The sequence below is a fragment of the Betta splendens genome, chromosome 9, assembly GCF_900634795.4.
Source record: "Betta splendens chromosome 9, fBetSpl5.4, whole genome shotgun sequence".
Classification (NCBI taxonomy): Eukaryota; Metazoa; Chordata; class Actinopteri; order Anabantiformes; family Osphronemidae; genus Betta; species Betta splendens.
Window position 1 is genome coordinate 2338749 of NC_040889.2, and position 23075 is coordinate 2361823.

Below are 23075 nucleotides of genomic sequence, written 5' to 3' on the forward strand. Positions count from 1 at the left end.
TCTTAATTGGTCATTTTTAACTGGGAACAATAAATTGTTTAACATGAAATTAACACAAGGGTTGAAGAGCAATGTTTACCATTTGTCAAATAGGTGAGATTGTTAAATGAAATATTTTAATGACCAAACACAAACATGTTTAACCAATTTATTCATGAACATACACAAACAGTTATTGAGTACATTAGTAATTTGTAGCATAGCATTTTACCTTGACAACAGCTGCTCAGAAGGACCCTAAAGAACCCTGTCGCATCCTTTTCCTAGCAAACACGTTCCGAATACTACTTGCAGAACGAGAGGTACCCTGGCTCACCACGGTGGACACCAGTGCTACTCAACACTTGGCTGCTTTAACAAATTTTCCAAAAAAAAAAAAATTAAAAAAGGCAATTAAGAATGGATAGGCAGGCAGGCTATGGTTTATTTTCAGTCCACCTCCTGGCTGGATCCAGTATTGCTCTGACACGCTTCCCCTGTGGCCTTCTGGGTACTACAGGAAGGATGGCATATTAGCCACACAAAGGCCTTAATCGCACTTCCCATCTTTCTTTCACAGTGATAGGAATGAATATTGACTTCAGTGGCTGGACTGAGGAATATAAGTCACCTGACCAGTCAAACTAATAACCCAAGGGTGGAGGGGGGCATTTCAAAATTTCTGGTCTGTACTGTCTGTGCCACATCTACCCAACCCCGCTCCAAAATGTCTAATGCAGGGTGGGTTAGCTCCAATAAATGATTGAAATGAGTGATGCACTTTAAAACCAGACAGATGAGTTAGGACAGATAATCTACAACAGGACATGGCTGGACCACCACACAGACACACACTAAGGTCAAGTGTTGACCCACATACACCACTGCGAGTCTGAGGAGCTCAAAGCACTGATTACAGGCGCGCCAACACCAAATAGTCTGATTCTTCTATTCCTCTAGTGTTCTGTGGAATGTTTAAAAGACCAACCAGGCTGTACCACCCCCTGGAGAAAAAAAAATGTTAAAATTCTTTACTTTAGACAAGTCCACTGTGTTAAAGAGAAGATAGCTACTTTTGAATGAGGCTCGCTGATAAATGCCAGCCAGTCTGCTTACTGGAATGTATCAAGAGTGGAAAACAATTAGGCGCAGGAAGTGGACAGAGTCCAAATCCAGATGCCGTACTCCGCAATATCAGACAAACTGTTGGAGACACTCTGGGATGCAGGTCGACGCACACGCCTGGGACTGAGATATTGAAACGCTACAGTGCTTGTACAAGTGCTAAAGGTCCCCGCTACATCAGAAACGACCAACCGGGGGAACTTTGGTAGGAAGAAGAGGAGGGGCATTATAAAGTGACATTACCGTGATGCAGGCTAAACCACAGCTGTTGTCTAAGAGCAAATACAACAAAAGACTTCACAAGAACCCAAACTAATTTAGCAGTGAAGGAACAAGGTCATGCTTTAAGGGAGAACTTTTGCCCCTGCACTCGTGTACAGAGGGGGAGAGGAGAAAAAACAGGTCTAGTAAAATACTATGTATACAGAGCCACATAGCTCTCAGTATATTACCATGAGATTTTGTAACAAAAATCTTGAAACCTTTTCAAATTCGCTACCAAGAAAAATACAAAACATTATAAGGCGGTATGTAACTTTTTTTTCCCCAAAGTTTTATGTTTTTAATTTTGAGGAGCCATTATAGTGCAGTTGATCCTCAAGGCAGCCAGGTCAGGTCTCACTGCTGCTTGCATTCAGCTGGGGGGGCTGCATCCTTCTGAAAGACACCACAAGGACAAAGAGGCTTGTTAGGAGAAGCACAAAACACAAAAGACACACAGCAAAGCCATTCAAGGATGATTCTAGAAATTAAAGTACATTCTGACCCTGAAGAAACAAATATGAACATGACATTCAGACTAGCTTGGTGTGTTGGAAGCCCTCATGAATGCTATATTCTGGGTCATGCTCTTCCAACAACCATAACAAATGAAATAGTGTCATTGTATAACTAGTGGTTGGGGTTTATATCAAGCAGAAACAGATTTTTTTAATCTACTATAACAGAGATACAGAGAAAAGACATGAACAGAACTAATGAGGATAAAACTGACACATGGACCACACAGTTTGAATGGTTAATGAAACAAAGCACAATTTATGGGCAACAAATCCTCACTGATATGAACTAAAGTGTGGACAAAAAGAGTTGGAACAAGGAAAAATTGAGAACTAGGTTCAACATACAGAAACAATACAGTGCAAATGCAGAGAATACTATGGGTTAAAATTCACATTTCAAAAAAAAAAAAAAAAAAGCAACAAACTAGTGGGTTAGGAAGTCAGAAAGGTGGAGCACAGCAACAAAGGGGAGGAGGGAAGTGGGTGCAGTGATTGATGGAACAATCTGACAACTCACAAGCTGTACCTACCGGGATAGGGTTATTTTTCTACTGTCACCATTTAAACCTAGTGAGGAAAAATTTAAAATAGCTGACAAAAGATGCCAAAAAGTGATCGAAGATGAAGAAACATTAATGAAGAGGAAAAAAAAAAGAAGCAGAATACAGAATGTCAAAGATGGTTGCTATAATCGGTTTAGCGAAGACGAAGGAGAAGTCATGCTGGGTAACATCCGGACTTGCATTTCTGTTTACATGCATTGCTTAGAGGGTTTGTGTTTTAGGAACGTCACACTGATAAAAGGTTGAAATTTTAAGATCTAGTGGACAAAAGGTGAGCAGAAGAAAAGTGGCTACTGGATTTGGTTTGGTCAAGATTGAATGCTAAAAAAAGGTTAAAAAAAAACGCATTTGACAGTATGTATTCTGTATGTTGAAATCTGAAGTCAATTTAGGGCAGCTGTTCTCTACAAGCAGCCCAGGACACTCTAAAAGCCACTATGTAGTGTACTGCTGAAAGTTTCTCATTGCAATGGCATTAACATTTACAAGGGTTACAAGAGATCACTGGCTATCCACAGCCCCCAGCGGGGAGGTCGAAAGAGCAGCCTGAGCCAACAAGAGGAGAACAGCTGAGTCAGGTTTTTCTCAAGACACCAGAGATCTTTAGACAGTGGTTTGGTGGGTAGAATCTTACCTTAGGATCATAGTCAGGGTCATTCTCTTCATCAGCCTCCTCTTCACCTTCCTGAAACACAGTACACAGGAACTTCAATTCACTGCCTGAGCCAGCATATGCAAGGTTAACATTTATCTTTTTAAACCACATGTCTCAACCATTGACTTGCAAAGATTAAAATTCACCCATAACCGTACCTCATCATCTGCCTCTTCTCCTTCTTCATCATACTGTAAAATACAAGAAAAACATTTGGTTAAAAAAAAAGTGTATTCAAACAGCAACTAATTAAGAGTATGTGCCGATCAACTGGTGTTTTAGTGAAGGGGACCATTGTCAACTGCAAATACTAGTTGACTGATACTCACATCGTCATCGTCATCCTCTATGGCTTCGCCTGTGAAGTAGAGTACAGCCCGAGGTACAATGCGCTCACGAATGAAGTGACCAATTTCGAAGTCTGCTGCAAGAACCGCCTCAGAATCCTCATCCTTAAAACAAAAAAAATAAAAATAAATAAATAGACACTATCCAAATGGTTCCTTCAAGACCTTGTCTGAACACAAGGCCAAGACAAAAACTAAAAATGTTCCTGGCATACTGTATCTAGAAAGTACCCTCAAGTACCAGTTGATAAACAACAGTTATGGTATAACTCACCAACTCTCCGTTTTCTGGGACTGTAAAAATATAAAAAAAATATATATATATTTAGGACATTGATACTACAGGTGCAAACCTATTTCAATGATTAGTCTTAAAGCTCAACATGCGAGTAGCACAAACTAAACCCTGTCGCTTACCCTCCGGTGGGCTGAAGAAATTGAAGAAGGAGTCATTGGGGACAGTCTTTGTGACGGTCCTGACCGTGCCACGACCCTTGTGCTTCTGCTTCTTCTTGATTGTTTTCAACGTTACATTCTTGCCTTTTGTCCAGTCAATTGTGCAGCTGTGATAAAGAGCGTCAGGAAGAGGCAGAAGGTCAATGTTGGAGTTTCTAAATGTCAAACTTAAAAAGGGCATATGGGACTTATTTTAGCAGATCATGAAGCCACAAAGACGATAGGAAGAGAATCAAGTCGTTTTGCTCTCACCCTGTGCAGCACATTATCTCCGGACCGTCGAAAGAAAAGGGGTCATTCTCATCAGGTTCCGACCTCATCTTGTAGGTTTTTGTCAGCACTGTGTTTGTGAAGAAGTCATTGGTCTCAAAGTGGAACTCTAATGTGAAGCTCTAGGGGGAGCGAGATTAAGATTACATACAGCTCCATTAAAGTTACGACATGTGCGAGTGTCAGTGCAATTTACCATGGGCTGTCCTGGATCTGAGAACTTGACTTTTATATCTTGTAAATGTTTGAGGATGGGTTCATCGTGTTCCTAGGAAAGAGCATTTTGGAATTTGGTATGACAAAAAAAATAAATAAAAAATGCTTTAGAGAAGCCAAGAACACCACAATATGTACATTACCAGCAGGTGGAAGCAAACCCTGTGTTTCAAATCACAGCCAGGGTTGCCTGACCCATTTATGCTGCCCCTCAAGCAGATGTCTGATGATCCTACCTGCAGCATGTCACTTAGCAGATCGACATTTTTGAAAACCGTTAGCCAGAACTCTGGGATGCCTTTGGGGTCCTCCTTTTCCTCATCCTTTTTCTCTTCCTCTAGTTTGGCCTTCTCCTTCATCTCATCCTAGTTGAGACAGACATATTTTCTTAAAAAAAAAGGCAGGCATCCTAAACCTCTTATGTTTACACCAAGTGAGAAAACTTGTCACCACCTACATCCACAGACAAAACCCAGCATTAGGGATGAGTTATAAAAAAAACAAAACAAAAAGGACAGACAGAGCATGCAGGTGTATACGTCACCTGTACCTGCTTACTTACTGTCAGCTCTTCCTCATCATCCGCTTTCCATTCGCATTCCTCATCTGTGGGCTCATACGCTGCTTTCACGATGTCACTTCTCTGAAGACAAAGAGGGTGGCTGGTCAAAATAGGTAATTCAATTATCAGATGTTTTATGCTCACAGAATAAGCATTCAATGCAGCTTATCCCAATAAAACTGATCAGTTAGACAACAATAACCAAATAACCCAAAACCCAATATATTTTAATGAGTATCTGTAAAGCATTGTCAGGACTTAGTGTATAATTTACATACTTTGTCAAAGAGAGGCTGGTAGAGTGCAGCGTATTTTCTTTCAAGTTCATGCACTTCTTCATAGAACTTTGCTTCGATATGGGCACACTTGACCTGCAGGTTCTTGAGGGCATTAATGCGTTTCTTTACGACCTTTGGTAAACTGTGGGATGAAGGGCAAAAGACAAAAATATGAAGATTATTTTGTAATTATGTTTGCTTTCAGTCAGATGAAGACTCATTCGGATAACACATGCTCAACAGAGAGCAAATGCCTTTCCAGTTAATCTGATTAGTTTGTCACATCAGGGTGGCTTTCAAGGTCACTAGCTGAATCTATGACAAAAATCACACTTTTAAACAGCCATGTCATGAAGTCATATTTCAGACAGACAACATTCTGATTCATTTTACGCATCAGTCATGCCATCACAACATGTGTTCACAGCTTTAGTGTGACAGCAGAGTCAAGTTTCTCTGCAGTAAGGTAAACTGAAACTCCTGCATTACGCTGGCAGGGGAGGGCCAACTTGAGTCCCAAGTGCTGAGATGTTCAAACTGTCGAGTTTGTTGTTGACTGCCAAAAGCCTGACAAGTTGATCAAAAGAGCTGCTTGTTGATGGCTATATAAGAAAATTAGCTGGGGGTGGCAAAGCCCTGCAGCCAAGACACACTACTGGAGGCACAGCATGTCATTGCTCACTGTAGCTCCGCTTCTGAAATTCAATTCAATTTTATTTATATAGCACCAAATCACAACAAAGTTATCTCAAGGCACCTCACAACAAAACCCACATACACACACGAAAGATTTTAGGATGGTAGCCTTTGAGCTTTTTTCTTCAACAGTAACTTTAAGAGATCACGTTTTACTTTGAATCACAGGAGATGTGATCAGGACAGAAACAATTCCTTAAACTATCAACTTTAATACGACTGATTTCTTACCTCTCTATATACCCTGATGGTGACCCATTTAGACCATCCAGCCTCTCCTGCAGAGCGGCCAGAATCTGTGGATTTTGCATCATTTGAACAGTCAGCTGGCGAGCTGAGGACACAAACACATGATTAGTTGTGAACCTTGAAAATAGATCAAGCAGTTTAGGAACATCAAAATTGATTGTTCATACAGGGTGACAGAAAAACTGAACTTCTGAGGAGCGTAGTGGCAGCACTACGGAAGGGGGAATGCAAGTTGAGGTAGTTCAATTAATGTTTTGTTGCATTATGCTATTTTACTTGTTTGCCAAAAGTTCCCGTTTTTTCTGTGCCACTATTAATTACAGGTTTTGTCTGATTTAAAAGATTGCTGTAATAAGCAAAGCAGAAATGAGTCTAATTGTGGTCAGCTGCTGTGGTACCAGCAATGACACTCATACATTTGAATTTCCCACAAAAGTTTATTTACCCTCTTACTACAAATACCTAAACAGAATTTCATTTTGTCTTGTTAATGTGCAGTGTTGGAAACAAGACATGGCAAGACAAGAGATGAGAAGTCACTTTTGTTGGCACGCCCAAGCATTTTGTTAGTTAATGTGTTACAGAGCTAGAATAGATGAGCTCGGGCTCTGCACCCAAGGGCAATATTGTTTATGGCTGAAATGTAGCTTAGGAGAGCATAGCCTGGCCTTCTGTTCAATTAAAAAGCAACCTAAACTGATTTCAGGACATGCCACTGTATGTGGCGCACAATAATTGTAATACTTTGTGCATTTTAATCTCCACTCAGCTTCCCCACCTCAGGTATAGATTTTTATGGATGGAGTCTGCTGGTTCTTTGCTAGTCAAACTGAGCTTTCTTTTATGCCTGTTTATTAAAAAAAAATGCACTTGTCTTGCCAAAAATAGATAAAGGCCAAACAGACATCTATATCTGCAATGAGCTGTGAGTAGGCTAATATGAGAAGCAGTCTGAATCATTCACAGAGCATCATATTGTCACATTAGCAGAATAAGATTCCAAAAATAAAAACAGATTAGTGCCTCACAGCCTCCTCTACAATTCAGCATGATGCCATGCATATAAGTGACCGGTTTAAAAGGTAGTTTGCACCGTTTAAACCTAAATTATTGGAGGAGTCTATAGAACAAATGATCCACTGTCAAAATGTTGGCACTTCATATTGATTTATACAAATGTTAACATGATTTATGTATATTTAGACAGTGATTCTCAAGTCTGCAAGTAGCTTAATTAATAATTTGTGTTGACACTGACCTTTGCTGTTTACATCTTCTCCCGTTTCCTCCTCTTCCACATCCTCAACATCCTCCATATCTGCCGGGTCCATCTCAGCCTGGTCTTTGCTGCTCCAGGGGACACGGGGAAAAAGAAAAACCAAAGAGAAGGTCAGCTAAACACCCATTACAGGGCATCAGGTGAGAGTCTGCTGGATCCTTGTTAATAAGTCAACCACACTCAAAAGCACCAATGAAAATGCAGGTGTCTTTCTGAACCACACTCAAGACTAAAACAGGTGAAAGGCCACATATGTTCAGTTACCACTGCTAGGGGTACTTACTTGTCGATGTCTGCCATTTTTGCTGAGTCTCAAGTGATGCTACAACAGAAGAGAATTACAATTAAAAAAAGACATTTGCATATATTACTCTTCGAAGCTTTAGACCAATTTACTCTTTGGTTGACATGTTTCATAAATTCAGTAAACCAAAGCCCTCTGCACTTGAAAATATTACTTCAATATAAACCTCACAAATCCCACTGATGGGAATTCCAACAAGGCCACGAACATGTCACAAAACAGTTTGCATTACCTCTTAAGAGTGGGACTGGGCATAAACAGCACACATTAAATGAGCTGACAGACTGGTAAAGGAACAGAAAGATTGAATTTCATCATGTCTTGTTAATGTGCAGTATTGGGGAATTATCTTAACTACACCATGAGTTCACAGCAACTCCCAAAGTTTTCGACAGTCACAGCTCCATTCTGAGACAGCTTTTCACAGGTGGGTAGCTGAGTCGTTGCCCGTGCTACACATACCACTACCCTACACTCCTGTCGTCTTATTATGTTGGGAGAGGGAGTTAAGCCAAATGCAAGGTTGTTTAAACAGAGCCTCCTTTTCCACATCTTTTTCTATACTTCTGTTACGAGGTGAGACCATTTATGGTTTTATAGCCTCATACTTACTGATGCTACAGATACTGTGTACTTTCTAGTAAACTGAACAAATCAATAATATCACAACTTGGTGGTAATTCACCATCAGCTATAAAACAATCAATATTAGCCCAATATATAAAAAGGTGTAATGACAATGACCATGTACATCAATAATGTTCATGTATTACACGTGGAACGTTCCTAATTTAAGAATTGCCCATTTAAATTAGTAATGATTAATTTAATACAAGATTGTAAATCCACAACCAAATTTTTTGCATACACTAAATATTGTTGGATTATGGATTACATACTAAACAATGTAACGTGTGTATGACAGCTTCTCGAAGTGTCTCACTGAGCTGAGCTTAATCTCACATTCAGTATTACATGATGGTTGACATTAGACTACACAATTGTATATAATACCACAAACAGAGGCTATACTACCATCCGAGATAGGTATACATTTACATTTTGCACATTTTCGGCAAAGAATCTTAACCAAAGATCACCTGAAAACCCGGTATGTCGAAGAAAATAATTTAAAAAAATCAATCAAGTAAACCTAATTTGACAACTACCACTGATATGTTTGGAAACTGCATAATTGAATATTAAACTTGGCAATAAGACAATTCCAGCAAGTTTACAGTGGAATGTACCACTATCATACCTACTACAACAGCCACCAGACAAACATTTATTTTCCCAGATCTCTGTAAATAAGACAGAAGTGGTAGCGCAAACTGATGAAGCGGTTTTCTCTCTTAAAACAATACTTTTCTGAAATCTTCCACAGCGACCACGTGTTGCACGCTCCAGTCCAGCAAACCACTGGGGCTCAGCAAAACGTGGTAAGCGGGTGTTGTGTTGAGTGTTCATTTCGACATCCATTCAACGCCACGTTTTTAACCTCTAACCAACCTTTTGAAACGCTTACTGCTCAGTGTCAAACAACACTTCCGCAACCCCCACTCTTTTCCACAGACCAGAGGACCCCTGGTTTACAAACAAGCTAACTTTAGCCGGCCTACCCGGTGCGTCCGGCTAGTTTTGCTAGCTCATGCGCTGCTAGCGTCGTACGCACCACTTGGGTCGAGCAAGTGGGAGGATAAGCTCTAGAAAAAACGGTGTTGCAGCTACAAAATACGGGGTAGTAGCGAAGTGATGCCAGCATGTTTTAACCAGCAGTTGTTACGCAATACTGACGGTTACCCGGTTCAATCGACAGCTGAGTGACACCTATTGGGTTTAAAGTCCTGTACTCGGCCCCTAACCCCAGGTATTATTCTCCCAAAAAATAAGGTCAAGTCCAGAAATGCAAAAATAAGGCACGTGTCAACAAATGTGGGGAAACGCCGACAAATAGCGGGCATTGCTAGACGTTCTTCCATTCTTGTCAACGCACTAGCTGTCAGAAAAAAACAAATAGCGACCAAATATAAGCGTTGTTTCAATTAGCATGTAACGTTAACGCACATCATGGAGGAAGCAGTCTCAATGGCTGCTGCTGTTGCCGCTATCTGACTCGACTAGCAGCATTAGCAAGAGAAGCCATTCTCCGATGCTATCTGCCAAAATGCTAAAACTAACATGTAACTTCTAAAACGACGAAGACGTTTTTCTGGGTGTTGCTGGCGAAGCGATTTCTAAATCCCGTCGCTTACCTTCTGAGGGTGGACTAGCTTAGAGCTGCGCTACGCAACGAAGCGAGGCCACGGAAGAAAGCGACTCCGCTCTGATGGCGGTAAAAGGGAGAGCGATCCCGCCGCCTGCGCTCATATACATCCGACGTCATCACGTAAACCGGCAGTCGCCGTGGCAACGCTCTCAAGGGGAGGGGAGGGGCGGGATGGAGGGTGCCCTGGGGGGAGCGCTTCTACTTCATCACTTTTATCCCTGTTTCACTTGAGGTCTGACTTCGTGTTTTATTAATATTATTTATCATATTTACTATTAATTCATTTCAGAATTATCCTCATCATTGATCTCGATCTCGTCATCGTCACTTTTGTCTTTTTTTTACAGATTACAGATTACAGAACAACATCGCCACCTTCATCCTTAGCCACCATTATGTCATAACCTGAAGTTTAAAACTTTGAAAACTCAGTGAAACATTTTCAGAGATTTCAAACCTTAATTTGCAAGCAGGAAAATAATATAAAGATCTTCAGTTTGAAAATAGTAAACTTTTTTTTAATTTTAGCTAAATGTGCAAAAAGAATCATTAACGTCATGTGCCTGGAGTTTGTGCCTGGAGTTTGCAATACAGTGCTACAGCACTTGTTTTATGAATTGATGATGCGCAAAATATAAAGAAACGTGGAGGTGTTGATTTGTCAATTTCTGTTTTCTGTTGATTTGCTCATAAATGCATATAATGTCCCTCTTGCCCTTGAGAAGAATAAGACAGAATAATAAAGATTTCATTCATGAGATTCATCAATGAAGCAGCAAGGAGAACTAAAACCAGACGCGCAATTCAAGGCCTAACTATCAGACCTGTTATACAAAGCCTTCCCACACAAAACTGACAGTGGACCAGATGAATGGGGTAGTTTCTTAGCTGTGTAATATTTTATTACACCTTTTTTACAAGTCCAACCTGAGAGTTGTCGGGAAGAGTCACAGTATGATACTAGTGGGTGGTGAGCAGCTTCACCGGGGCCAGCTGGGAGGCTGCACAAGGGCACATTGAATCATGTTGTTGAATAAGATGGTAAGATGTGTTTACAGAAATAAGCTCAAAATGAAAGCAGGGGCAGTCTCAAAGTCACTTCTTCCTCTCTTGGGCAGCACGATAACAAGAAGCGGGTTCATGCTAAAAATGGGCAAGTACCAGACTCACATTGTCAAGGTAATGAAATGAAGTCATCTTGCTGCTGTTGAATAGTGTTTGTTCCTTTGAGTGTGAGTCCAGCAGCTGAAACAAAATTAAATAAATCCACATACATCCTGAAGCATCTCAGAAAAAGTATCATGTACAACCACAGGAAACATAGTCCATTTTCTCAAACTGGTAAATCAGCTGTGATGGATAGAAGGTGTGTGATAAATCTCAGTATTAGGACAGTAATGCTTGATGAACATTACAGTTCAGCGTCAGTTTGGATTCAAGCTCTTCAGGATGAACATAAAAGTAACAAATGCAGGAAACAGCCCACAACAACAAATCAGATGCATCCCTTTGCACAGTTACAGGCTGGATTAAAGTTAAAAGACAGTAAAATAACTGCTTCTGTGTCATGGCATCAATACTGTAGCATCACCTAGGTTTTCAACAACACCTCAATGTAGCCACATGGTAGAAGAGAAGGGAACCATAGCGAAGTCTCCTGTGCCAATCAAATGGCGAATCGCCACACAGAGCGTCCTGTTCAGGAGTTGGGGCTCCCGAATGGGCTGTTTAATATGACCAAATCAAATCAAATGCGAAAGGGACCTTAGCTGTGACTTCTGAGCTTCCAGGCAAGGAACATGTGTGGGGGTAAATATATTCCACCGCAACAATTTTCCACTGAAGTCAACAAATGACATTTGGTGCATTGTGACCAAGGAAAAGTTATTGCACACTAACAGTTACTGCTGTAATTATCATCATTCAAATGTAAGAATTGCTCCAAATGTGTATGTATATGTGTGTGTGTTGTTTCTCATTTGTAATAGTGACTTGTGATAATTCTTGACACAGCAATGCGGTATCTCTTCACAATCTGCTCATAAGAAGCGGCCCTGGGGAAACCTTCCTTCTCAGCTTGTCAGTTCATTTATAAAAAATTGGTTAAATATTGACTAAATAGAAGCAATTAAAAAAACATGAATATTCGCAAAAGATGTGTCTCTCTTGGTGGCCAGAGGTCAAGGTCACAGGGACTCACTCAGGCCCGTCCTGTACTTGCAAATGAAATATCTGTATGGATGAGGTGATAAGAATGAACCCAGAACAAGTAGTTGGAAAGTGAAAATGTCACAGTAAATTGTCATGAAAGCATAAAACATAAAAACTTCTTACATTGCATAATTCTAAATGGTGCACAAGGCACCAATGGCTGTCTTGAATAGAAATAATAATGCCGACATCAACTGGAAAGAGGTGACTTGACATATTGGTAAAAGGTGTAAATTGAGACGGTCAACTTGGCCAAATTTAAATATTAATGAAGACCACTGCATCAGCTTTCTTTGACTTTTCACTGGAAAAGAGGAATGTCCCTGACTTCCTCCCTCATTTTTCCTTGTCTGTGGCAGTGGAAGAGCTTAGTTTTATTTGAGCCTGTTTGATTTTCTGCCTCAGCCTCTGCCTGCTCTCCTGCTCCAAGCAAAGACAAGCAGACAACAGGAGGCAAAGTCATGATGCTGCATAAGAATTGAGCATTAACGCTAAATATATAACCAACGGGGTTCTAACCACACACAGTGGCTGGAGGAGTGGGCTGTGACATCTTTATGGCTTCACACACACACACACACACACACACACACACACACACACACACACACACACACACACACACACACACACACACACACACACACACACACACACACACAAAATAGATAAAGCCAGGCAAGAGAAGAGGCTCTCTCTCTTGGCAGCCCCCTGCCATTCCCGGCTTACACAAGAGGTTTGATAAATACTTAACTAGCCTGTAGCACATGGCATAAAGCTCTGTTGCATAACGACAAGCAGTGAATAAGGCACAGGAGGACAAGGGCAGGTTGGACCTGGAGATGGGAGTTCTGGTATGAGGGCGACAAAAAGCATTAACCTCACCCCTACTCTTCCCCCTGAGGCTATTTATGATGCCCAGCGACGATCTTCTAGATATAGTCGATGTTGCGTCACCCCCCACTTTCTCCTGAATGATGTGGCACTTGCATCCAATTTTGTCTGGCAGCAGAAACGTCGTCACTGTTCCATCGCCAGTTCAGAAATAGATGCTGGTTTTGCAACTAAGCATATCTGAGTTTAGCCAAAAAGATTATTAAAAGATAAAAGAGGAGTAGTAGTCTTGTAATACAGTGTAAGGCCAGTCAGAGTTAAATACAATACAGGACTGTGATGAGGTAACTGCTCAACAGTTGAGCAGTTAAGTTTTCATACAGTTGTTTTGTTTAAATAAAGAATAAAATGAGCAGTGAATCTAAGAATAACTGGTTGGCAGTGTTCCAACGCATGTTCCACAAATGGGCCCGGTTGATTAAAAACACCTCTGCATACGTTCTTTTGCTGAAAAGCCTCCTCAAAGCCGGAAGTCATTTCAGAATCCCCCCACCATGCATTATTCACGGCCTGGCCTGGCTGCCACCGTCAGCCTGTTCGTGTGCTGCAGCTTATTTACAGGGCCACTTGTGCCAGGGCCATCTATAAGAAGCATTACTCAGCATTCATGACCTCTTAGATTACAACAACAGCAGCAGCTGGGGCTTTTTTTTATGTAATACACTCATTGTGGCAATGCGTTCTGACTAGAACATTAAATGATGTTGATGCAGGAACATTGCAACGGTTCTTTTACTAATTTCGTACTTCCTGTGTGATGCATCATACATAGCAGGTTTTATTTTTTTATACCTGCTGGTAAAAAGCCACAGGCCATACAAGCACTTTTTCTGCTTTAAGGCTACACGAGTACGGCCTGATTTCACCCAGCACCAATGCTGAACTGAACGCATAGTACCTGTGTAGGACTTTTTGCGCTGATGTGTGAACGTCAGTGTGCGCAGGGGACAACTGGCCTCTAATCCACAGGTTTAATGGAAAGTGCTACATCAGCTGGTTTGGCCGGAGATGGGCCATTGTCAGCCGCAGGCATGTGGTCAGCTGGTTCTGGACTTTAGAGTGGGAACACTGCAGAGGCCGACTGGTACCATAAGCTGGTGGACGGCTTCCTCTTCCACACAACACTATGTGCGGCCTTGTGATGGCCATCCTTCTTCCCCCCATGACCTCTGACCTTCTCGGATGATCCTAGAGTTGGTGAAACTTAACCTTTCATACATACACATGCGACAGATGTTGTCTGGTCTGTGGTTTTAATTACTTTTATGTGCATCCAATATAACAGAACTCAGCCAAGAACCCACATATCCATCTGCTATTTACTTGCATACTACACCCACTATCCTAAAAAGAATAATCCTCACTAATCCAGAACTTTAAGTTTTCTGACGAATCCCCTTAAAAAAGTCTTTCATACTTTCCTGCAGCTACATCACAGCAGTGTGCTGCTATAAATAAACACGAGCGATTGTGAAAATTATTACGTGTCTGTGGGTTTTAAGGCATTTGTGTCATTATTTTTTTTCCTCTCACATTTATGCATCACAAAACATACAAAAATAAATACTTAAAGCAAAGAAAAGCAGAGAAAAAGTTGTTAATAATAAAAATAAAATCTATATATTTTAAAGAAGTGCATTGTCCACTTATTTCACCTCCACAATCTTTTATTTTCTTGAGTCGGTGCCAGTTTGTTGACAAGCACTACAAACCAGAGAACGAAATATAAAGTGCAAAGCTGAGATTAACACCATTTTTACGCTTTCACAGGTTTCCAGCTTGGTGAGGAAAAACAAAGGTCCTTCGGGTAACATTGCTATATTAGAAGCACTGAAACCTGAAAAAGCAAGAAGGGAGCAAAGCATACACATCAGTGGCCTGTCAACTGACACAGAAGTGAAATGTGGCCGACAGTGACATTGGAAGGAAGGAATAGAGTTAAGACTTAGAGTAGGCTAAATGATGACCCATGACGTGCGTCTTTGTTTGGGTCAGGGGAGACTGTAACCAAAACCAGGCAGGAGATCAACAGAGGTGTCTGAGTCAGCAGATTGTCTGCCACACAGACAGGCAGGCTGACAACAAGAGGAGGCACCAGTGCTTCAAAATCTGAGTCATCGCCTAGCTTCCTTTGATTGCAGTCGTCCTCTTCCTCCTCCTTTTCCTCCTCCACCATCCCTTCTCCTCTGTTGTTCCAGCCATTCGTCTCAGGGGGAGCACATCCAAATAGAGCTGTAAGACTAAGAATGAGAAACTTTTGGCTCAGACAATACGGGGGAATTCATTAGCAGGAGCTGGATTTGACAAACGCAGGTCCAAAACATAACAGAAGATATCAACTTGAATACAAAAGGAATCTGTTTTCACCGTGGTCTATTTAGAGCACTAGGTCTAAAACTGACAGCAAGATGAAAAGAAAGGAGGTTGTTTGCTCAGGTTAATGTTTCCCATTCCAGCCTAGTTACACGCAGCACAACAAAAAGAAGGGGAGAGAGGAGAAAAAGTGATGCTCCAGCTAGATATATTTCATTCCGATGATAGACTTTCAGAACACAGCACGGAAATGCTGCGGCAAGGAAACTCAATCCCATCAAACTGCTATTCTAACGATATTGCCCTCTCTTTTGATTTTGCGGCGATGCAAAGCTCAACGAGGGGAAACCCAAGACAGGGTCTGGGAGTCTATTAACAGAGAGGAGTGATGCAAAGCATTCATCTTTGGTAATGTTTCCACATTATGACCAAGAGGGATGAAACCCTGGTCACAACAATTGGAGCAAAACCAGTTGGCCTATCCACCACTTGGTTCTGGACTTGCACAGTGAGATATCAACAGTCTGTGTGAACGCTCAACAACACTCTGGCATCAGCTGCCTCAACCGAAGGATAAACATCATCCATTACTGCACACAGATGGTGAGGGTCAGCTGACGCACATGTTTCTCTAAAAACAAGCCTGCTCTGGCTGCTTCAGAGCAGCCACCTAGTCTGAAAACAGACATTTAGGGATCGTTAAAAGAGAAGGCAGAGAGGGCCGGGCAGCATTTGCCTTTAGGGGTTCCCCCGAGGAAAATCCTCTTTCTAAAAATAACCGCAACCCTAGCAACCTGGGATGGAAGGGGGGAGGGGGGCATCACTACCCAAAGCACGTATTTATGTGAAGAAAGGTGAACAGAGAGGGAGACAGGGAAAGACCTTCCATCTTGGTTGGCATGTGGTGGAATCCTTCCTGAAGCACATTTAATGCGAGGAACTCAGCAAGAAATAACTGCACGCTACATTTTCAATAATATCTCCACAGCTGGTTATGTACAGACAACACTGGCTTGAGAGTGAGCTAAGCCATTCGTTTGTATGTCAGGACGGCGGGATAAAAAAAGAAAAGCAAAAAAAATATCACACTAAAACGACAACTAAACGCTCCACTAATCTCCTCACTAATTCACTCCGTGAATGGGAGTGACCTGCTGCAGCAGTTCTTTTATGCTCTGTCGATTCCACAGGGAGGGGGAGGTGATGGTGGTGGTGGTGGTGGTGATGGGGGGGGGGCAACACAGCGCTGAGCCAGCACCCAGCATGACCTTGCCGACCTCTGCGGATTACTTCACTTTATGTCTCTTAACCCACAGTTGACGAGGTGGGCAGATGTGTTACTGGGCGACGTGATGTAATGCCCTCCTCTGGTGGGCTGCAACAAAGGGTCTCACCGATGTTGGATGCTGAGAAACAGTTCATTGGATAGATTAGTGGCCGGGAGGTAACCAAACAGCTAGCAGGAGTTTATTCAAGATGAATAACAAAATTGTCTGAGAGAACAGAGCAAGAACTTCAGTCTACTCATTAAATGCAAAATTATGGCAGGTTGATACTGGAGTCTTACTTAAATTACATAACCTAATATGTTCCCTGCTCTCTAGCTCTAGCATCCTTGCTCTCTCATCCCTTAATCACTCCTCAGCTGCTCATTTCATTATCTGCCCCCCAACTCTTTCCTTCCCTTTGTCATTTCTTGACTCCCTTCGCCTGTGCTGCTCTGTTTCACTAGCCTAAGACCGAACTCCCCTCTGTTTTCCCTCACATTCTCATCTCGTTCTGAATCCATCCTCACACAATATTTTTCCCCTCTTGAACAGTTGACCAAATTGTCAAGATGATGTATCCTAGCAACAGTGAGAACCCATCCCAGTCAGCCTTGGGAAAAAAAGAATGAGGAATGACACTTTGAGGATGAGGGTGATACCCAATATTAAACCAATTTTAATTAATAACCAACACAAATACTAACTGCTCTGCATGAAGAGCAACTTTAATTCTTTCTGACGATGTGTCCATGCTTCTAAAACCTTTTGGTCCCATCCCTGCCAGACTTGTTTAATTGAACCAAATTAATTTGTGGTTATTACTATTAATGCATTTATACATTTTAGAGTTAATTTAATTTGTTGTTTGTTACTCTCTAATTCTGACTGTTTGGAGTCAAACCTGCAAATAAATAAATGTTTTTTGAAGACGTTATTATTATTTTCCATGTTTGATGTGAAATATGTGCCCCAGTTTTCATAACGTGGTTGCAGCAGGCAGTCACTGACATTTTGCTGCTTCATGCTGCTTTGCGGAATTCTTGCCCTATTATGTGCACGCACACACCTGGTTGAGTTCAGAATTATTTCAGCATTTCCCCTGCTGTTTTCCTTAATTTAGGTGACAATGGAACATTTTGAAATTTAGAGATAATATTATTAAAAATACAACTATTCATTTAAAAAATGAATTACCATTAAAGGACAATGTCTTTAACACTGCATAACACGCTGCCATGAACATAACACTTTTAGTTTAATCAAATTCTATCATGTCATTTACGTAATGATGACTTGTGCCAAAGAGTACCTGCAGTCTGCCGCTGAAGTCACACCTACAGACCTGTGGGATACCACAAAACTTTAAACTGTCATGGAGTCACTGCACCATTGTTTATGTTCATTTCCGGTTTTATGTTCTTGTCACTTCCTGCCTCAGCCATTATTAGTTGCTGCCAGCTTTACTTCCTGCTCCAGACCACACACCTGTTTCCCATCTAGCCATCATTTGCCACTACTTAAGCACCACCTCTTACCCCAGCCAGTTGCCAGATTGTCTACGTGCATTAGTCAGCAATCCAGCATTTGTATCCATGATCTTGAAACCCGTGTATGACCCTGCTTCTCCTGACCTTGCCTCTTGCCTTGCCTACGATCCTGCCCTGCCGTGAGTTGACCCTAGCCTGCCTTGTGACTACTGCCTGTCTAACCCTGCCTGTACTGTACCTGCCTACTCTGTGTATCGACCTTTGCCTGCCTGACCACGAGAATCAGTAAACTACGTTACCACCCAGTCTTGTCTCCGCTGTTGCATGTGGGTCCGCCACCTCGAGCATCGTGACAGTACAATCTGGCCAAAAATGGACCCAGCCAGCGCCGAGACCATCCGGACCGAGCTCCGAGCCTAGGCGGAACGAATCCGCAAACAAGAGGAACAAACTGGAGTGCTGCTCCAGGAGTTAACTCAGCACGCGGCACGACAAGAGGCGCAGGTAAATGCGTATGGGGAACAGCTGAAGCTACTTACCCAGCAACTCGCCGCGGGGCTGACGCCGCCGCCCGCTCCAGCTGTGTCCGCCGCTCCGGCTCCGCGTCCTCCTGCACCGAATGTTCTTCTGGGAGCCCCAGCGCGCTTCTCCGGAGACTCAGGTGACTGTCGAGCGTTTATCACGCAATGTGAGATCCAGTTTGAGTTGCACGCGCCGAATTTCCCCACCGTTGCCCATGGCAGAGCAGAGCTGTGGGCAACGGCCGAATGGCAGAATAACTCCGCCTGCCTGAGCACTTTTGCTGCCTTTTCCCAAGCGCTGAAGCGCATATTTCAGGAGATAACGCCGGGACGCGAAGCGGCCCAGAAATTAACGAGTCTCCGTCAGGGCGGCTACCCGCGGCGGCTTACGCCATTGAGTTCCGCACACTAGCTGCGGAGGCGGGGTGGGACTCCACCGCTTTGATCGACGTGTTCCTAGCAGGATTGGCGCGGCGGATCAAGAACAGCCTGGCGGCCACCGAGCTTCCATCCGAGTTGGACGAGGTCATCGCGCTCGCCATCAAGGTGGATCGCCGGCTGTGGAGCAGTGACCGTGAACGCAGGGAGGAGGAGCGGGCCGCGCCCCCCCGCCATCCTCGACCGCCGTCTCGCAATGCGGCAGCCCCACCCAACCTGGCGGTACGAGGGATTCCGCAGCCGCCCGCGCGTCGGACCACGCCCTATGCCCCGGGATTGGTGGAGCCCACAGAAGCGGTTGCGTCAGGATCCGCCGTCGAACCAATGGAGGTGGGGCGGATTAGGTTGCCTGAAGCCGAGAAGAGCCGCAGACGGGCACTCGGGCTGTGTTTGTATTGCGGCCAGCCTGGCCACATCGCAGTATCTTGCCCAGTAAAAGCCCCCGCTCACCACTAGCCCGGAGGATAGTGGTGAGCCAGTCATCGATGTGTCATGCCTCCGCCCGCCCCATGCCCACGGTCACCTTATCCGCGAAATCTCAGTCTGTCCAGCAAGCGGTCCTGGTGGACTCAGGTGCTGACACCAGCCTCATGGACTCCAGCCTTGTGAAACAGCTAGGTGTTAGCACGGTTCCCCTGCCCGCCTCAATGGAGGCAACAGCCTTGGATGGCCACCGGTTGTGGAGGGTGACTCACCGCACCGGCCCTGTGACGTTGACATTTGCCGATGGCCACTCCGAGCAGATTCACTTCCACGTGGTCGAGTCCTCCTATCACCCAGTCGTTCTTGGGTACACCTGGCTTCGCCGACACAAGGACCGGAGAGGTGGTGGAGTGGGGTCCCAGCTGCCGCGATTCATGTTTCGGGGCAGGGCCCGAGACCACGGCGGAACCGTCCCCGGAGCCCAGCATGGAGGAGATCGATCTGTCTGAGGTACCGTCCTGCTATCATGACCTCCAAGCCGTCTTCAGCAAGGTCAGAGCCACCAGCCTGCCGCCGCATCGGGCACACGACTGTGCGATCAATCTTCGCCCCGGAACCACGCCACCCAAGAGCAGACTATACCAGCTCTCCGCTCCAGAACGCCAAGCCATGACGGCGTACATCAACCAGGCCCTGGCCGCTGGCCTCATCCGTCCATCCTCCTCGCCGGCGGGGGCCGGGTTCTTCTTTGTGGGGAAGAAGGACGGGTCCCTGCGACCTTGCATTGATTACCGGGGGCTTAACGCCATCACCGTTCGGGACTCCTACCCCTTGCCCTTGCTCTCGTCCGCTTTCGAGCTCCTAGCCGACGCCAAGGTCTTCACCAAGCTTGACCTGAGGAATGCTTACCACCTAGTTCGCATCAGAGAGGGGGATGAATGGAAGACAGCTTTTAATACCCCCACCGGACACTATGAATATCTAGTCATGCCATTTGGACTCACTAACGCGCCGGCCGTCTTCCAGGCTCTGGTGAACGATGTGCTAAGTTCCATGATTAATGTGTTTGTTTTCGTCTATTTAGACGACATCCTGGTATTTTCTCGAATGAAGAAGAACATCGTGATCATGTCGCCAGGTCCTGAGGAAGCTGCTGGAGCACCGGTTGTACGTCAAAGCAGAAAATGCGAGTTCCATGTCTCCACCATCTCATTCCTAGGTTTCGTGATTCCCCGGAGGGATTCAGATGGACCCTGCCAAGACCCAGGCTGTGACAGAGTGGCCCGTACCCCAGTCTCGTCGGGACGTCCAACGGTTCCTGGGGTTTGCAAATTTCTATAGGCGTTTATCCGCCGCTTCAGCGCAATAGCTTCCCCTCTTCATGCTCTCACCTCCCCCAGGACAACTTTCCAGTGGACCCCAGAAGCCAACGGGCGTTTCTCCAGCTCAAGGCCAGTTTCACATCGGCTCCGGTGCTGCGGATGCCGGACCCGGCTCGTCAGTTCGTGGTGGAGGTGGATGCATCTGACTCCGGCGTGGGTGCGGTACTCCCAGCGTGATCCCGAAGGTGGGCGACTGCATCCATGTGCCTTCTTGTCCCGCAAACTCTCCCCTGCAGAACGCAACTACGACACATTGGTAACCGGGAACTACTCGCGGTCAAGGTGGCTCTGGAAGAGTGGCGTCACTGGCTCGAGGGCGCCGAGCAGCCGTTCCTGGTGTTCACCGACCATAAGAATCTGGAATACATCAATACCGCTAAGCGTCTGAACTCCCGCCAAGCCCGTTGGTCCTTGTTCTTCTCCCGTTTCAATTCCACCTCTCCTACCGTCCAGGGTCAAAGAACACCAAGCCGGATGCCCTATCCCGAGTCCACGAGTCAGGGGAGGAGGTGGAGACGCCATCACTATCCTGCCCGCATCTTGCCTAGTAGGGGCGGTCACCTGGTCTGTCGAGGTTCGGGTGAAGGAGGCCACCCGGGGATTGCCTCCACACCCAGCGTGCCCGCCGAATCGGCTGTTCGTGCCCCCGGAGCTTCGGGGGGGTGATCCACTGGGCCCACACCTCCACTTTAGCTGCCACCCGGGAGTCCAACGGACGGCTTTTGTGGTGGGCAGTCGTTTCTGGTGGCCGTCAGTCCTCAAAGACATCAGGGAGTATGTGGCAGCCTGCCCAGTCTGTTCGACCCACAAACCTCAACCAGCGCCCTCCGGGGTTCCTCCAGCCTCTGCCCGTGCCTCATCGACCCTGGTCCCACATAGCACTGGATTTCGTCACGGGGTTACCTCCCTCCGGGGGTAACACAGTAGTCCTCACGGTAATTGATCGTTTTCCCGCTTGACCCATTTCATTCCTCTGCCCAGACTCCCGTCAGCCAAGCAGACAGCTCAGGCAGTGCTTGAGCACGTGTTCCGGCTCCATGGTTTCCCCAAGGACGTGGTCTCCGATAGAGGACCCGAGTTTGTCTCTCGGTTCTGGCACGAGTTTTGTTCACTGCTTGGTGCCCAGGTCAGCCTGACTTCCGGATACCACCCGGAGTCAACGGCCAGACTGAGAGGACCAATCAGCAGTTGGAGACCGGGCTTCGCCTTCTTGCCTCCACCAGCCCATCCACCTGGAGCCAACAGCTCCTCTGGGTGGAGTACGCCCACAATACCCTGCCTTGCTCCTCCACAGGTCTGTCACCGTTCCAGTGCGCATGCGGCTACCAGCCACCACTCTTCCCATCTTTGGAGGGGGAGGTCGTCATTCCGTCCGCACATGCCCTCCTTCGCCGTTGTCGACGCACCTGGTTAAGGGCGCGTCGCGCTATGCTCGCGAGCCAAGAGCGCCACAAGAGGGCAGCGGATCGTCATCGATCACAGGCACCCAGTTATGCCGTAGGCCAGCAGGTGTGGCTCTCCACCAAGGACCTACCCATCAAGACCCAGTCACGTAAGCTGTCTCAAAGATTCATTGGACCCTTCGTCATAGAGCGTATCATTAACCCATCTTCTGTCAGACTCTCCTTGCCTAGAACCATGCGTATCCACCCTACCTTCCACGTCAATCGACTTAAGCCATTCCACTCTAGCCCTCTGGTTCCCCCCACGCCCCTACCTCCTCCACCACGGCTAATCGATGGCGGCCCGGCTTACACGGTCCGGGCGTTGTTGAACAGTCGGCGGCGGGGTCGTGGGCTGCAGTACCTCGTTGACTGGGAGGGTTACGGTCCAGAGGAGAGATCCTGGATCCCGGCACGGGACATCCTGGACCCCAGCCTCATCAGGGATTTCCATCAAGCCCACCCGGACCTCCCTGGGCCGTCTAGGAATCCGCCCTAGACGGGGGGGTTCTGTCATGGACTCAGTCACTGCACCATTGTTTATGTTCATTTCCGGTTTTATGTTCTTGTCACTTCCTGCCTCAGCCATTATTAGTTGCTGCCAGCTTTACTTCCTGCTCCAGACCACACACCTGTTTCCCATCTAGCCATCATTTGCCACTACTT

General features: G+C 45.2%; 1 protein-coding gene across 3 annotated transcripts; it reads right to left on the reverse strand.

The window, feature by feature from the left end:
- Positions 1-134: 134 nt before the first annotated feature.
- Positions 135-10170, reverse strand: nap1l1 (nucleosome assembly protein 1-like 1). Of its 3 annotated transcripts, XM_029161956.2 has the most exons (16): positions 10017-10170; positions 7741-7779; positions 7437-7525; positions 6161-6263; positions 5234-5375; positions 4944-5036; positions 4630-4758; positions 4374-4445; positions 4160-4299; positions 3869-4014; positions 3726-3745; positions 3434-3556; positions 3263-3295; positions 3084-3134; positions 2417-2453; positions 135-1761 (listed from the first exon to the last, which is right to left on the reverse strand). In XM_029161956.2, the coding sequence occupies exons 2-15, from the start codon at positions 7755-7757 to the stop codon at positions 2448-2450; spliced, it is 1164 nt and encodes a 387-aa protein (XP_029017789.1). In that variant the 5' UTR covers positions 7758-7779; positions 10017-10170; the 3' UTR covers positions 135-1761; positions 2417-2447. The 3 variants fall into 3 exon arrangements, with proteins under 3 accessions (XP_029017789.1, XP_029017788.1, XP_029017787.1); XM_029161955.2 differs by lacking the exon at positions 2417-2453 and having other exon boundaries at positions 4956-5036; XM_029161954.2 differs by lacking the exon at positions 2417-2453.
- Between the last annotated feature and the right edge of the window lie 12905 nt (positions 10171-23075).